This window comes from Embiotoca jacksoni, unplaced genomic scaffold (genome assembly GCF_022577435.1).
Source record: "Embiotoca jacksoni isolate LCO1_2020_lvr unplaced genomic scaffold, fEmbJac1.0.p SCAF_19, whole genome shotgun sequence".
Lineage (NCBI taxonomy): Eukaryota > Metazoa > Chordata > Actinopteri > Embiotocidae > Embiotoca > Embiotoca jacksoni.
In genome coordinates, this window is record NW_027185329.1 from 837,501 (window position 1) to 854,152 (window position 16,652).

Genomic DNA, 16,652 nt, shown 5'->3' on the forward strand with positions numbered 1-16,652 from the left:
AGACGGGATGCTTCGGCGTGTTCGCGTCACCTGGTGCAGACGGCCACCTTGTCCGGGTCGTGGATGAAGGGGCAGCTGTTGCCACGGTTACACCTGCCGAAGCGGTTGTAGTACATGCAGTACTGCTTCTGCTGCTTCTTCTGACGGGCGTGTCGGATGATGGCGAGACTCCGCTGGACCGCACGGCTGGAACCACACACACACACACACACACACACACACACACACACACACACACACACACACACACGTCAGTGATCAATAACGAGCAGCTTGTGGAAACCCAAATACGGAGGGATTAAAGTTTCAGCTCTTACTGCCATGGGGGTTTCTGGGTAAATGTATCCACCATATACTAATTTTAATCTAGAAAGATTACTTCTGTTTTTACAGCTCTTAGTTGACAGTGATGAAAGGTAATTAATATAGTGGGGAGAGCGGGCGAGGAGGATCAGATATAAACGTCCTGGCTGGATTTGGTTTCATGTTGGTGCTGTTGTACGAAGAGATCCAAGCAGGACAGCAAACATAGAGCTCATGGCAATTAAAAAAAGTTTGGAGGACTTCTATATTTGTTTTAGCCAACATATCTGTGTTTATTAGTGCTGGAGTGTGTCTGGACCGTGAGTGCTACCTGGCCAGGTGCCGAGTGCTGGAGGGCCGGGCGAAGGCCGGACTCATGTGGGAGACGTTGGGGCCGGAGAACCGTCCTGAAAGTGGAAGAAAGACAACAAATCAGCATTTCAAACCTGCACAAGGAAACGGTGGAGAGATGAATTCAATCAACTAATTTCCTGTGGATTTGTATTTTTTGCATTTGTCACCAGGATGCAGCAATGTTGTATTTATTTTAAACAAAATATACAAATGTTCTGTCCAACTCCTGCAAACAGACATAAAATCCTCAAACATGTGTCCTATTTTTTTCAAACAGTTTTCACACAGAGGTAAAAAAACAGAAATAAAAATGATTACAGGGGTATTATGGAGCACATTATTGAATTGGATTAATGCCACAGACCGGATATAAAAGTGTTCGTAGCTTCCAGGTGTGAAAAATGGTTCTGATCCAGAAGTGTCTTCAGCTGCAATACCAGCGAGTGCCACTAGAGGTCGGCTCCAAAAAGCCTCCGGCTCCATAGACTCCCATTCAACTTCTCTCATCAAATCCAAAGTGAATAAAATGTGTCCATCAGTTATCTCGGTGTTGTTAGCTAAAGTCACTCCTTCTTCTTAGTTTTCTGGAGGTCCATCTGAAAATAATCCCTCATTCATTAGAAAAGAAGATTCAAGAAGACCTGTTTTTGGGGGCGTGTCTGTTTGATTGACAGGCCTATGGTATAGTCAGGTTGCAGCTATCGGTGGGCGGGACGTGGTATTGTCAGGTTTCTAATCAGATCCATCGCTGGCTCCTTCCCCAGCTCGTCCAAATATGGTCACTTCCTGCTTCATTACATGAAACTAACTACAAAAATTCTTCTTAACTTATGCCCGTGTGAAACTCTTTATGAAAACACGAGTATTAAACACACCGGTTGAAGAGAACAACTTATCAAGCATTTAAAGCTGTACTGACACTTTCCTTATTATTATTATTATTATTATTATCATCATGCAAAGTGCAGGAGAAAACTGTACAAGTCCCACCATGCATAATCTCCTCCTAACTAATGTAAGGTATGAAATATCGCTGCAGTAATACAAGCAGTTAGTTCTGCATGTTGATAAAGACATGGAGACGTATTTAAAAATACAAGTGGGCAGGCAGCTTTGGATTCACTCATCATCCTCTGATATTTACTTACGTTTCATATCTAGACTAAAACAATTTTGAAGAGTGGCCCACTAACCCTCCACCATCAGATATGACGGCACCGCGGCCGTCCTCAGTGTAAGTTTGTTCAGCCAGATGCAATAACAAGCAGATATGCGAGCGGCTATTTATATACCGCGGTGGTTTGACGCGTCAGTGCCAGAGCTGAACGTGATGCCCTGATGTCTGAGAACATCATAAACACGATGTACCCGATGCACTGCAAACACTGGAGGGAAAGGTGTGTGTGTGTGTGTGTGTGTGTGTGTGTGTGTGTGTGTGTGTGTGTGTGTGTGTGTGTGTGTGTGTGTGTGTGTGTGTGTGTGAGAGTGTGTGTGAGTGAGTGTGTGTGAGTGTGTGTGTGAGAGTGTGTGTGAGTGAGTGTGTGTGAGTGTGTGTGTGTGTGTGAGTGTGTGTGAGTGTGTGTGAGTGTGTGTGTGTGTGAGTGTGTGTGTGTGTGTGTGTGTGTGTGTGTGTGTGTGTGAGTGTGTGTGCGTGCGTGCGAGCGAGCGAGTGTGTGTGTGTGTGTGTGTGTGTGTGAGAGAGAGGAGACGAGGAGGTTGGGGTTACAGACGGCACTCGAACTCGGTCCAACCTCTAATTATGGAAGTTTTTTTTTTCTGGGGGATGTTAAGGCCACGGTGTTATTTAAGAAGAGCAGGATTACCGTCGGGTGGCTCGGGACCAAGAACATATGTGAAGCATGCCGTGAGGGGCGGTGGGGAGGGGGGGACACCTGGGGCGTGTTTCTGCAGGAACGTGTGTGTGTGTGTGTGTGTGTGTGTGTGTGTGTGTGTGTGTGTGTGTGTGTGTGTGTGTGTGTGTGAAAGCGTGTTGGGATGCTGGTCACGACTTAAAAAAACAAGTGCAGCTCTTCAATTTCACCTGCAGGTTCAGCTGCCCCACAACGTGTAACGTAGAGAGGTGGAGGCAGATCCGGGCTTTAATCTGCACCGTCCAGGTTCTGCGGGGCCCCGCCCCCCTACATCCCCCCCGTCGCCGCTTTGACAGATGACAACTTTATTATTTCAGATGGCAAATCCAGCCAGCCAGCCCCACCCACCCTAAAGTCTATTAGAGAGCATGTGGACGGAGCTGCGACCACACACATGAATAAACAGCCCTGTATCACATCGGGGGGGGCACGCGCACACACACACACACACACACACACACACACACACACACACACACACTGCCCTGTTCTCGCTGGGTATCGAACCCAAAGCTCAGAGCATCCAAAGCAGCAAATACAGGCATGAAACAAGAGGTCGGATCTTTTGCTTACGTTCAAATGAGTCTTTTTCCTGAATTAAATTTTATTTTTCATGTATTTTATTTCAGGAAAAGTTCCTGTTCAGCCTTTTGTGAGTGAACAACATTCATCATTGATGCGTTTTGAACCGGAATGAGGATTTCGTAAAGCCATGTTGAAGAAACAGTATTGATTTAATAATGTAACTCGGGGATTATATTGACAGAAGTGTCAAAAAATATAAGATGACAACCTGTTATAGCTTTGAAAGAATAACTTTCAATGTACGCGTGTCATAACCACAGACTGGATATAAAAGAGTTCGTAGCTTCAGGTCTGTAAAATGGTTCCGATCCAGAAGTGTCTTCAGCTGCAATACCAGCGAGTGCCACTAGAGGTCGGCTCCAAAAAGCCTCCGGCTCCATAGACTCCCATTCAACTTCTCTCATCAAATCCAAAGTGAATAAAATGTGTCCATCAGTTATCTCGGTGTTGTTAGCTAAAGTCACTCCTTCTTATTAGTTTTCTGGAGGTCCAACTGAAAATAATCCCTCATTCATTGGAAAAGAAGATTCAAGAAGACCTGTTTTTGGGGACATGTCTGACTAGATATCCCGATTCAGTCTTAAATACGCCAGTAAATAAGCAATATTATACGAGAGGTTGTGCTTTAACGTGTTATACTGGTATATTTAAGACTGAGTAGTTTTATCTCGTCAGTTACACAAATCTGAAAATGTTAAAAGAAATAAATGCAACTCCATGCTTAGTCTGGATTTTTTTTCAAAGCTAATTTTTAGAGCTCCAGTGAAATTTTGTTGCTTAGAAGCCAAAAAATTTCCAAAAACATTTTTGTGTGTAACTCGTTTCTGAATCACAGATTTTAAAAATACACTCAAAATATTCTGACTTGTAGCATAAACTCCAAATGTCTGTCTGTATTTATTCGATTTTTTTTTTTTTAATCACAATTTATCAGATTTTTTAGGGGTGTATTTTTTTTATTCCCTCAGAGTGCTTGTGTGACTTGTTGCCTTAAAAACTCAAAATGAAACCCCCGTTACCTGTTCGGTTGATCGACATGCTGGCTGCCACGGTGCGAGACAGCTTATTGGCCGACACCCGGTACAAAGAGCCGCCGATCCAGCACATACTGCTTCCTCTCCAGTGCTGGGGGGTCGGAGCTCGGAGACGACTCTGGAGGAAGCTCCTGAGAGGGAGTGAAGGGGGAACATGTCAAACTGAAATAATGTTTATAACAATTATGTAATATATCACGAACTCGAAGCACAGGACGACTGAATAGTTCCCACAGATTATGAAACCCTCGTACTCATCTCCAGGATCTTCCACCTTATCTCCCCTTTATGCCCCCCCCCCCCCCCACACACACACCATCCCGTGGCCCCCCACACCACCCCACCCCACCACCTCCCCTCCCATGTCACAGCACTCTGTTAAATTGCTCCTCTAATGGAAAGGACGGCAGTGTGGAAATGGAGAGAATTGAAAAGGAGGAGAGGAGGAAATCAATGAGATAATAGGCAGGGCAGGGGGCCAGAGCAGGGAGGTTGGCCCCACACGCCGGAGTGTAGAGGAGGAGGAGGAGGAGGAGGAGGAGGAGGAGGAGGAGGACGAGGAGGAGGAGGACCGCACGTAGCATTACAACACACTCCTGCTACAGTATGTACAGTACACACAATCACACACACACACACACACACACACACACACACACACACACACACACACACACACACACACACACACACATGTTCCCCGCTCAGGAGTCAGTCAGCGGGCTCGTGTGTGTGTGTGTGTGTGTGTGTGTGTGTGTGTGTGTGTGTGTGTGTGTGTGTGTGTGTGTGTGTGTGAAAACATGATGCTGCTGGGTGGTGCTGGTGGGGGGTGGAGGGGAGGGGGGTGCAGGAGGTTATGGCGATAAATTGCGCTGTCCTGTCACTTCTATTTGGGGCGGATTGGGGCTGGTGTGCAGGGCGCCGCTGGAGGTAATTTGCTGCCGTATTTCAGATGGGTTGGAAATGGGTTTGGAGCGAGAGTTCATGCCTCCCATTACGGAGAGAAAGAGAGCGGGTTATCCCCCCTGCTCCCCCCCTCCCCTCCCCCTCCCCCAACACACACACACACACACACACACACACACACACACACACACACACACACACACACACCTTTACAAACGCATGCTGCGCACGAAACAACTGAAACAGACGCTTAAGTGCGCGCAGAGCTACTGCGAAGAGGAGCAAATATCTGTCGCGTTTTCACACGCGCACACACACACACACACACACACACACACCGCTCCCTCCACCTGACCGTGTGCCATAACTCAGCAGCACAGACACTCAGTTTCACCGGTACAAGATCAGTGGCTGCCCTACACCGGGGCAACTGCAGCCAGGGGAGCTGTAATGGAGGCTAATGTCGGAGCGCTGACTGCCACCCAGGGAGGCTTAAACAAGGAGCGGGTGGCCTGGGGAGCCACAATGGAGGTTAATGGGGATATGACATGAACAGTTAACACAGACGGCAGTTAACCCTGACACGGGGGGGCGGCAGGGATGGGAGGGGGGGGGTGACCAGGGAGAGGAGGGTAGCATCCAGACTGTGAGGATGTTTATAATGTTTTGGATGCCAGAGTGGCCGTCTCTCTCACACACACACACACACACACACACACACACACACACACACACACACACACACACACACACACACACACACACACACTTCACCGCTTCAGTCTGTGTGGTGTGTTTACAAGCCGTCCCCTCACGCGCTTCCCATGAATCATCACTTCTTCTGAATGTACACTGTGAACGTCTCGGACGCATCGTCAGACCGGAGCGAGCGCCACCGAGCAGCGATGTCACCCCGTCGGTTTGTGAGCGTTACGAAGCCTCCAGTTCGCATTTTAGTCCGTCGCCACCTTTGCTATTTCGGAACAGGAAGTGACCATATTTGGACGAGCTGGGGGGGAGGAGCCAGCAGGTGCATTTGACTTTAGACTTTTTGGAGTCAACCATTAGTGGCACTCGGTGGTATTGCAGCTTAAGGCCTCACTTTTCAGACCTGGAAGCTACGAACACTTTTATATACAGTCTGTGGTTTTAAACAGACAAACAGATACAACAAATAAAACCCATTACAAACTGTGGCTTCGATAAAGTTACGGATTTTTTTTTTTAATGTTTAGTCAGTTAACCAGACTGCAGATTGATGAAATGCGAAATGTCAACAAAAAGACCAAAGTTACATCTTCAAGTGTCTTAATTTGCCAGAAAGAACACGCAAATCCCAAAATATCAAGTTACAAGTAAATTTACAAAATCGATAAGTTAACCGTCCCATTAGAGAAAATGGAAGCCAAGAAGTTTTCGGACTTTTTGCTGGTTTAATGACAAACAATAAAACAAAATTCATTATAGGTTCAATTTCTTGTCAGTCAGCTCATTAATGATCGTTTTCAGCCCCTGAAGTACAGTTTGTGCAGCGCGTACTCTTTTAGGAGGTCAAAGTAAAAAGAACTTAAACTCATCAAAAAAGAAGAGTAAATAAAAAATAAAAAAAAATTAGAAATAGAGGACGGACAAGGGCGCGAAGAAACTCCCCTGAGACGAGTGTGTGTGTGTGTGTGTGTGTGTGTGTGTGTGTGTGTGTGTGTGTGTGTGTGTGTGTGCGCAGGTGTGTGTATGAGCGCCGCTGTGACCATGCGATGCACAGATAAAAGGAGAGCGCGATTCAGCACTACCGGTGCCGTTGATGAATGATCCGACTTTTGTTTTAGTGGCAGGGAGGAATTCGGAGGGGTCGCGCCGCTGCTCAGAATAATGCTACCCTCGTCTGTTTGTGTGCAAAGCCAAGCATTAGTACAGCTCATATCGGGGAAACAGTTACCCTTGAAACAGAGCGCAGCAAAAAAAAAAAAAAAAAAAAAAAAAGTCGCGCGGGCTGATTTTTTTTCCCGACCCCGCGAGGACACGCTGCTCTTCTTTTGGGGCTACTTACAGGAAAAACAAAAACAAAAAAACAACAACGACGCGAGCCTCTTTTTAAGGCTCGAAAATAACATTTAAAGTTGTCGAAAAGCAGCAGAGAACGATCGAAAAACACGTGAACAGAGCAGGTGAACGACTAATATGATGAGTGAAGAGTAAATGAATGAATGCGGGGGAGGTGGGGGGGGCGGTGCGGGGAGGGGATGAAAAGGAGTGAAGAAGAAGAGGGAGCTTCACTTTATTGCCCAAGTCTCTTACATCCTGTGCTGATCGATACCGAAGCACTAAAGGAGATGAGCGCCTTGACCAAGTGTGTGTGTGTGTGTGTGTGTGTGTGTGTGTGTGTGTGTGTGTGTGTGTGTGTGTGTAGATATTACAGAATATACACACAACGATAGTATACGCATTTTAACGTTCATGACGGAACTAAAAGCGGCAAAGATATACATATATTTTTTCATCAAACAAGAATAAAACAAAAGAAATAAAAAAGCAACAGAGCAAACATGGAGAATGAAAAGGCTGTTTGAGAGCGATGAGTGTGTGTGTGTGTGTGTGTGTGTGTGTGTGTGTGTGTGTGTGTGTGTGTGTGTGTGTGTGTGTGGGGGTGGGGGGCAGGGCTGGGGCGTAGGGGTGTAATTTATCCTCCAGCGTGCATGCTTTACGGCTTTCTTAATTCAACTCCTGCTACTATTAATGGAGTTAATGTTGAGATTATATCTATTTTCTGGTGGGGGGGGGTGGCCTGAAATACTGCAGCCGATTCCCCCCCCCACACACACACCTCCTTCAAACCACCGCCCGCCACTAAATCACCCGCCGTGCTCGTTACGAAAAAAAAAAAAATTATGTCGGCGCAACGGCATGCTGGGTAGGGAGAACCTCACTTCCTGTGGCTCCCACAGACGAGTCACTCCCACAGACTGGAAAAAAAGTGTTCGGAGTTTCCGGGCCTGAAAAATGGTTCCAATGCAGAAGTGCCTTTAACCTGCAATACCAGCGAGTGCCACTAGAGGTCGGCTCCAAAAAGCCTCCGGCTCCATAGACTCCCATTCAACTTCTCTCATCAAATCCAAAGTGAATAATTTTTTTCCGCAAGCATTATGGTGTCATTCTTTACAGCTTTCTGGTGGTCCATCTAAAAACAACACCGTCATTAATTCAACATTAGGCTATTTTTTTTTTTTATTTTTTTTTTTGGGGGGTGGGGGGGTCTGTTTGATTGACAGGCCTGTGGTTGCAGGCGGGTCAAGTCAGATGCCCCCGCTCGCTCTCCTCCCCGGCTCGTTAAAATGCCCAATTTTACAGCTGAAAGAAACATGTTTACCAGCCTGGTAATAAAATCCAGTTTTGGTCTCTAATTTCCCCGTTTATGACAAATGTACGAATTTTTGTAGAACTCACCGTTTAAATCGTATTAGGGCTCAAAGTTGGGCGTAATAAAGGGCGGGGCTGCTTTGAGTGACAGATAGGTGTTGTCGCCGTTGGCGATCTGCCATTATTGCATTTCATTTGGGGAACCTTTTGAAAGGAAGCCTGTGTTTAAGATTAGATAACTTTGACCTCTTTTGTCAAATAAACAACTACTAAACTAAAAGAAATGTAAGAAAATGTACTGCTTTAGTATCTGGACTGAATCTTGAATAATATTGGAGCAAATAATCAAAAACCTCATCTATTCTTTTTTTTTTAATTAGCATTATAATTAGCGTAATAGAGCGTCATCAGGTCTAATCTACACAGGATCCTCCACACTCTTAGTGAAAGGCTGGGTTTGTTCTTTTCTTTTTAAGACTCGTGGCTGAGACACACTCACACAGATAAGACCTGAGAACATATGAGGAGGGGGGGATCAGGGGGGGAGGGGGAGGAGGGTCTGATAGGCCAAAGACGAAGAGCAGCGCTCGGTAGTTAAGAGCAGAGAATACGAGCTCGACTCGATGGCTTCACGTTGATAAAAGCGGGTGGCGGCGGTCTTCAGATAGATAAGCATGGGAGAGGAGGTAGAAGGAGGAGGGGGTGGTGGTGGTGGTGGGGAGGGGTGGGGTCTCCCTGGGGACCCGACCTCCCCCCCCCCACTCCCCCTCCCTATCTTCTTTCCTCACTTCTCTACACTCGGTGATATTTCACAGGATGTCACAGGGCTCAAATTGAAAATCCCTTGATGAATCAATATTTACTGCAGCAGCTAAATGAATAGTAATAAGTCACCAGAGGCTGCGTCCAGGCGTCGGTCCGGGACCCCCCTCTGTCTCACCAAATCTGGATTACACAAATGACCCCCCCCCCCACCCTCCTCTCACACACACACACACACACACACACACACACACACACACACACATCACCAACACACATGCAAATCAACACAACAATGACAAAAAGGAGAAGTTTGTGTTTGAACGTGTTAAACGTGAATTCACTCCGAGATGACCTCATCGCTGCCATAATCACACAAAACACATCGTTTTCAGTTATCACAGAAACTGAACTCTTAAAAAAAAAAGTTACAATTTTAAGACATTAATACACAAATACACTAAAAACACGACCTGATTCCAGCTTTTTAAAATATAATACTATTGGAAAATATTTGGATTTTGGACACGTAATTTAACGACCTCTCTTTGGGCTCATGTAAACTGTCATTTCGGCTTCGTTTTTATTATTATTTTTGATTATTAAAAAAAAAGCAGAGATTAAGCAGTAATGAAAACCAGTCAAGTGTATTTACCGTGAAAGAAAAAGACTGGTGGTTTTGAGGATGTGAGAATGACAGAGAGATGAAAGTTAGATTGATGATTGAAGAAGAAGAAGGGGGAGCAGTTAATGACATTAAGAAGAAGCCCCGCCCACCTCTCGCTCTGTCGTCCTCCCCCCCCCGCCCCCCCCGCTCTCTCGCCCTGCCGGTGTAAATTAATGCGAGCGGCACACGCTGGTGTAAATGGTTTATTCTCTGGGTTATCTACTGTGGAAAAATGAGCGCCATAAATTTCCGACCTCTTCCACTCACGCTGCACGATGACGGTGACATAAACGACGGGCCGCTGCTCGGCGCTGAAGGATGTTAGCCGGCGAGTCGCATTAACGCCGGGCCTGCAGTGTGTGTGTGTGTGTGTGTGTGTGTGTGTGTGTGTGTGTGTGTGTGTGTGTGTGTGTGTGTGTGTGTGAGATCACCTGGCAGACTGGATCCTCTTGGCTCGCCAGGAGAGCGCCGGGTTGTAGTGGAGGGTGTGCACGGCCGCGACGGCGCCGGAGCCCGGGCGGGTCACCATCTTGTAGCGTGTCCTGAACACCCGTTGGGAGGCGGGGCTTCGATGGCAGGAGGAGGCGGGGTCTATCGAGATGAGAAGAACGACGAAGAACAAAATGAGAAACTCAACAGAACCAGAAAGTGCAGGTTCAACATCTAGTTGAACACACACACACACACACACACACACACACACACACACACACACACACACACACACACACACACACACACACACAAGTTTGTCTGAGGACTCTGGCAGGTGTGGCTCTTTAATAAGCTTCACATATAAAAATGAGAGGGAATAACAAAGGCAGAATTTTTATGAGTGTAATAAATCACGGGCTCTGTCTCTTTGCTCGCTGCCTTCATTCCTCCTGCGCCGCCTCCCTCCTTCCTTTCGGTCTCATTCGTTATATCGTTTTACAAATCCATCAGAGAAGGAAGCACGAGAGGAGAGAGATCCGAACAAGAAAAAAAAAAAAAAAAAGGAGGGGGTGGAGGGGTAGGAGGGACTAAGTGTTTTTATTTATTTATTTATTTGGCTGCGTATCCATCATGTTGTTTTATGATGGCCCGGGTTTTTGGCTGACGCACTCGCACAAAAGAAGAGAATTTGCATCTGTGGAGCACTCGCACAAAAGAAGAGAATTTGCATCTGTGGAAACCACGACGACGGGGACGAGGACGAGGACGAAGACGAAGACGAGGACGAGGGCCAGGAGTCTGTCTGCCGGAGTCTGAACTCTTGGCGTCACTGTGGATTTATTCCTCTGTAGTTCTACTCCTTTCTGTTCCGGAGTTAATTAGCAGTCATCGCGTTGGTATACGACCAAATATATCAAACAAAAACTTTTTCCTTAAAACTTAAAAAAAAACAAAAAACGTGGGGCCTTTTTGACCAACTTAATGTCTCCCGTCGTATAAAAGTGACCTCGACTTGAACAGCTGAAAGTTGTTTTGCACTTTTAAAGGATGTAGTTGAAGTTATTTCATTTGTCCTTCCTCCTCCTCCTCTTCCTCTTCCTCCTCCCAATGACACAGAGCAGATTTGACATAAAGAGCAACTGAAACATACGACGAAACTTCCTGACGATGACGGGAACCGATAATCAAAATAATAATCAAATGATTCTCCACTCGTGTGCCGTTAAACCAAAAGTCAACCTCAAACGGTGGAGAAAGTGACAGAAATATGATATTTCCTTTTTAATCGATTGTACAAAACGACTGCGGCCGTCTGAAATAAGAGCGATGAGGTCGTTACGTAATAATTCTGACGGGTATTACACAAACTGGGTTGTTTTCACTTCAACCAATCAGATTGAGCTCTTTTTTGAGTTGATAAATCATCCGTTGAACATTTTTGAATTGTTCCCAACTAAACGTCAAATCTCAGCCTTCACATTTGAGTCCAGACCTGTCGGTTTAAAATAATACCTTAAAAATGGAGTCTCACTGCCAGACACTCCTCATCTAATCTTTTTCATGCCCTCTGAATCAAATAAATTCCTTCTTTAAATGAAGTGACTGATTGAAGTTTTTTAAGTTTGGCTCTTTTTTTTTTTTTTTTTTTTCTGTGGGAAAATCTTTGTGGGAAATTATGTGTAAAAAAAAAGAAAAAAAAGCCTTTCGTAAATAAATGTTCGCCACAAGCTGCACGAAGAGGTAGAAACCAGCCAAGTCATCCATCCAGTCAGAGGCTCAACGTATTCAAATTATTCCACCCCAAAATAATAATAATAATAATCATAAAAAAAGAAGTCATTATCTGCAGCCCCCCTCCCCCAGCCCCCCCTCCACCAATCATTCACCGCAGTGGTCAGTGACAGCGCTCTGTCTTCTTAACGAGTAAAGAAGAGACAGTCGGCGGAGGCGTGAGGGAGGATAACGGATGAGTTTATGAACCCGGCGAGGAGCTCATTTCCTATCAACTCTTTAATTGCCAATTGTGAGGATTGTTGCCGTTTTAATTAGCGTCCAATAACAAAGCGTGACCACGAGGGGCCGCGGCGACAAACAATAAAACGATTCGATTTCCACTTCTACATCCCCCCCCCCTCCATCCCCTCCATCCTTCCCCCCCCCCCCCCCCCCCCCCCCCCCACCCCAGGCGCTGGTTTCATTTGTCAGCTGTGATGCAGCTCTGGATCAGCTGGAGAATTCATCTCAGACAAACATTTACTGTTCAACAAATCACCGGGAGCTGGTGGGCCGCCCAAATACTGACACACACACACACACACACAGGCTCGCATGTGTGTTCAGGCAGATGTACCATAGTGCGGTATATAGGTATTATTCTAGCATTTCTTTGTAACACAAAACCTAAAGCCTCGTGGCTCCGCCCACCTCCAGTCTCTGGATTTGGCTCTTTGAAACAGTGTTGGGTTATAAAAGAGAGACCTAGTTTAACAACAAACAAAAAAACAAACAAAAAAATACGCAGACAGCACAAGAGAGGGAGCCGGAGAGTGTATATTGTTGGAGGTGGAGGGGGAGGGGGGTGTACAGGATTAGTTGCCCGGCTTGTAGTCACTTTTTCTCCCACAATCCATCTGTACCGCAGTCAGAGCTATTTGGGAGTCCTGGCAGATGACAAATAGGGCTTGTCAAAGGTGCTGCCACGATTCCCAACCTGCAAACCTCAAACACCATCACCACCACCACCCCCCGCCCCTCCCCCGCACCTAACCTGCACCTCAATCTGCCTCTAAACACCCCTCGATCTAAACATCGTGACACCCGGTGTGTCCGAGGCGCTGTCACACACAGCTGTTCCACCCCGGCTACTGTTTAATGACATCTATAGTGAGCTGTGCTGCTGGTGTGTGTGTGTGTGTGTGTGTGTGTGTGTGTGTGTGTGTGTGTGTGTGTGTGTGTGTGTGTGTGTGTGTGTGTGTGTGTGTGTGTGTGTGTATGTGTGTGTGTGTGTGTGTGTGTGTGTGTGTGTGTGTGTGTGTGTATGTGTGTGTGTGTGTGTGTGTCAGCAGCGATGGATGGACGGTGTTGCTCTGATTGTAAACCACTGCAGGTTGTGTTGGTTGAGTGGCTCTGGGAGCAATGGGGTCTCAATCTTCCACCATACAGGACCATGACCAATGAGCATGTGAACACACACACACACACACACACACACACACACACACACACACACACACACACACACACACACACACACACACCTGGGGTCTCAATCTTCCCTTAATAGACCTTTGACAGTGGCCTGCCGTGCGAGTGCCGCCCGGCTACGGTGAAGACACCATTTGCCGACGCATGCAGCAGCTCCCTCTCCGTCCATCCATCTCTCGGCGACTCGCTGCTGTGAATCCACAGATAATCTACTCCCGTCGCTTCGCTCCGCGCTCATCGCTCCTCCTGCAGCCGCTCCGCCCCTCATCCGCCCCTCCTCCTCCTCCGCCTCCGTCGCCGAGCCGCGCTAAACAGCTGCTTCAACATCCGGGCTCAGCGAAAGGAAATTTAGAATTTATGCCGGCTCGCTACGCGACAAGATCGATACCGACCCGACCGGGCCGGATTAATCTGCTAGGTTATCAGCCGTGATGCGATTCAGTTCCTTTAGTTTTCGTATTTTTCAGTTTCTGTTAACAGCGGTTGAAATTTAATGACATAAATTCAATAAAATATATATTATATTATATTATTATATATAATCTCCATGAAAAGACAACACGTGTTACTCATAATACATTACGGTTACAAAACTAAATTAGGACCTCATTAATATACAAAATTTGCAGCTGCATCGTAAACCTTACCAGATATTACATTTTTTCTTCAGTCGACCCAATTCATGTTTTGTCTGGTTTCTCTCGATGCCGTTGGTACCCCGCTGGACCTGGTGGTGTGCAGTTATCCAACTCAAGCCGGTGTATCATTATTTTGGACTATTAACATTTATCATACTTATTTTTAAAAAAATAACAAAACATTTGTGTTTGCAAACTACAAATCCGGCTACAATTTCAACCTTTCAGCTGAAAGTGTTTAGAAGTTGCAGCAATTTGGGGAAATCAGTGTTTTCTCTGTTTATTACTATTAAATAATATCATATTATTATTATTATCATCATATTATTATCATATACACATATCTATATATCTATATCTATATATAGATATATAGATATATATATGTATATATATATCTACATATATACATATTCTATGTAAAGGAGGTGGGAGGCAGAAATCTGACAGACAGAACGACAACCTGCTTATATCTGGAAAACCTCTTGACTGTAACCTTTCCAAAAAAACAACAACCCAAAAACCCCAAAGTTCCTCTCTTGGTTTTTATCCTCTCTGCGATATAAACGGGTCCTGATCCACTCAAAACCGGTGACAGATCACTAACGCAGATCCACGCTTTTGTCGACGTGAAACGACTTTTTACTCGGGGAGTAGAAAGTGTTCCCGTCTCCCCTCAGCCCTCCTAACGGGGGCTACTGACAGGTCCAATCCTCCCGTCCTCCATCCTCTCAGGGATCCTTCAGCTTCCTGCCGCGCCCGTTACCTGACGGCTAATTCCGGGGAACAGCGGTCTCCGTCTGGCCCCCTCCCTGGGACGACCCCACGGATAATAAATCTTATTATTGACATCCCCCCTGTTGCCCCCCTGGGGGGGGGGGATCAATCCCCCTGCGAGTGCCACGGCTCCGGCAGACAGCGGTGCCATGCTAACATCCGACTTAACAAGGGAGTTACTGCATTTTTTTAATAAGCCGGCGCGGTTATGATAATATGATCTCTGCACGTTTTGACAACCGGCGATGCTTCCTGACAGACGGACCCGGAGATGTCAACTGAGTTTGATGCCCCGCCCCCCCCCCCGCTGTCTTAAAAATACTGCGTCCCGTAACTCATCGCAGCGTATCATGAACTTCTGGAAGTTTGGACTGGAGCGTGAGCTGTGCAGCTTGTGAAGGAGTTTAACTTCTCGTTTTAGGGAAATGAATAAGGACGGAGAAATGTTTATATTTATATATGTATCTATAATGTTGGAGACATCTCGGCCTGTAAAGTCTCATAATGTACCGGAGTTTTTAAAAGAGGAAACTCAGGGGTCACTCGCTGCAGGATGTGGATCCATTTGTAATTCCTGATTTGTGCTTCGTATAAATTAAACTATTATTTACATTTGGACAGTTTAGCTGATGCGGCAAAAGCACCCGTAACGCAACACCACGGATAGTCACGTACTTACAATCCTAGTGGCGGCACGACACGGTGCTAAAATCTTAGAAACACACGAGTCCATGGATATCTTTGTTCATCAGATATCTTTGTTCATCAGATATCTTTGTTCCAACCAGACTGAGCTAGCTGAGCAGTTTAGTGTTTCTATGTTCTGTATTTATTCAGTTGGAGACTAGAAATCCTCTCCTGTTGCTAGGTGGTTGCTAAGGGTCGGACTACTTCCTGGAGTAGTAAACATTGCGTACATCACATGAGAGTCTACTGACACAACTGATTGTTTTCCAGTTCTTAGTCGTACCCCATGTGTTGCCGTGGAAACGGAGATCACACCGACAAAAAGTTTCATATTTTGAGAGCGAATTGCCGCACAATGTGGAGACATTTTGATTACATATCATGTTTGCATCATACATGTATAATCGCAATATTACACACTTAATTGAATTACAGCACAAAAAAGTCAAAGAAATGTTTGAAATCGTCAAGAAACATCGACGATATTTCATCGTTTCATTTGAATGGATTTTCAGATAAAAAAAAAAAAAAAAAGGTAACGCGCAGCTTTAAGGATGCATGAGCGTTTGTGTACTTTAAATGATTCAAGTTATGTTCGTTATGAGCCCGATGAATTCCTGCAGACTAAAAACAGACCTGCCTTGCTGAGTGTTACTGTAAACGGTGTGTTACTGTAAACGTGATGACAGACAGACGGCATTCATCAATTGCTGCTCGGTCCGTGACCAAATTAACACTTGGCTGAGAGTCAGAAGCCGGAGAACACGCAGTATTATATATTTATCAGCCACTGTGGTGGTGATGTCACCACATAGAGGTGTGTTCAGGGGGGAGGCAGGGAGTGTGGGGGGGGGGGGGGTCCTTTGGGTCTCGTCCATCACCACCGTGGAGCCATCAGCTGTAACACACACCAGCTGACCCTGGGAAACCTCGGGCTAACCAGGGGAGGAGGGGCCGGGGGGGGGGGGGGGTGTTGTACATGCAAAACTAAAGAAACACGTGTTAACAGGTGCGCTTCAGAGGTTATTTGTAATTTAGAGCTCTCTACTCTTTTCTCTCTGCTACCAGTCATCGT

General features: G+C 46.0%; 1 protein-coding gene across 1 annotated transcript in view; it reads right to left on the minus strand.

The window, feature by feature from the left end:
• Positions 1–16,652, minus strand: part of zc3h3 (zinc finger CCCH-type containing 3) — a 52,028-nt gene that overhangs the window by 12,797 nt on the left and 22,579 nt on the right. Inside the window, exons 4-7 of the mRNA XM_069152921.1 lie at positions 10,268–10,427; positions 4,133–4,278; positions 635–710; positions 31–186 (exon numbers count right to left, since the gene is read on the minus strand). Of these exons, the coding sequence (XP_069009022.1) occupies positions 31–186; positions 635–710; positions 4,133–4,278; positions 10,268–10,427 (538 nt within the window). The remainder of the gene's footprint in view (positions 1–30; positions 187–634; positions 711–4,132; positions 4,279–10,267; positions 10,428–16,652) is intronic.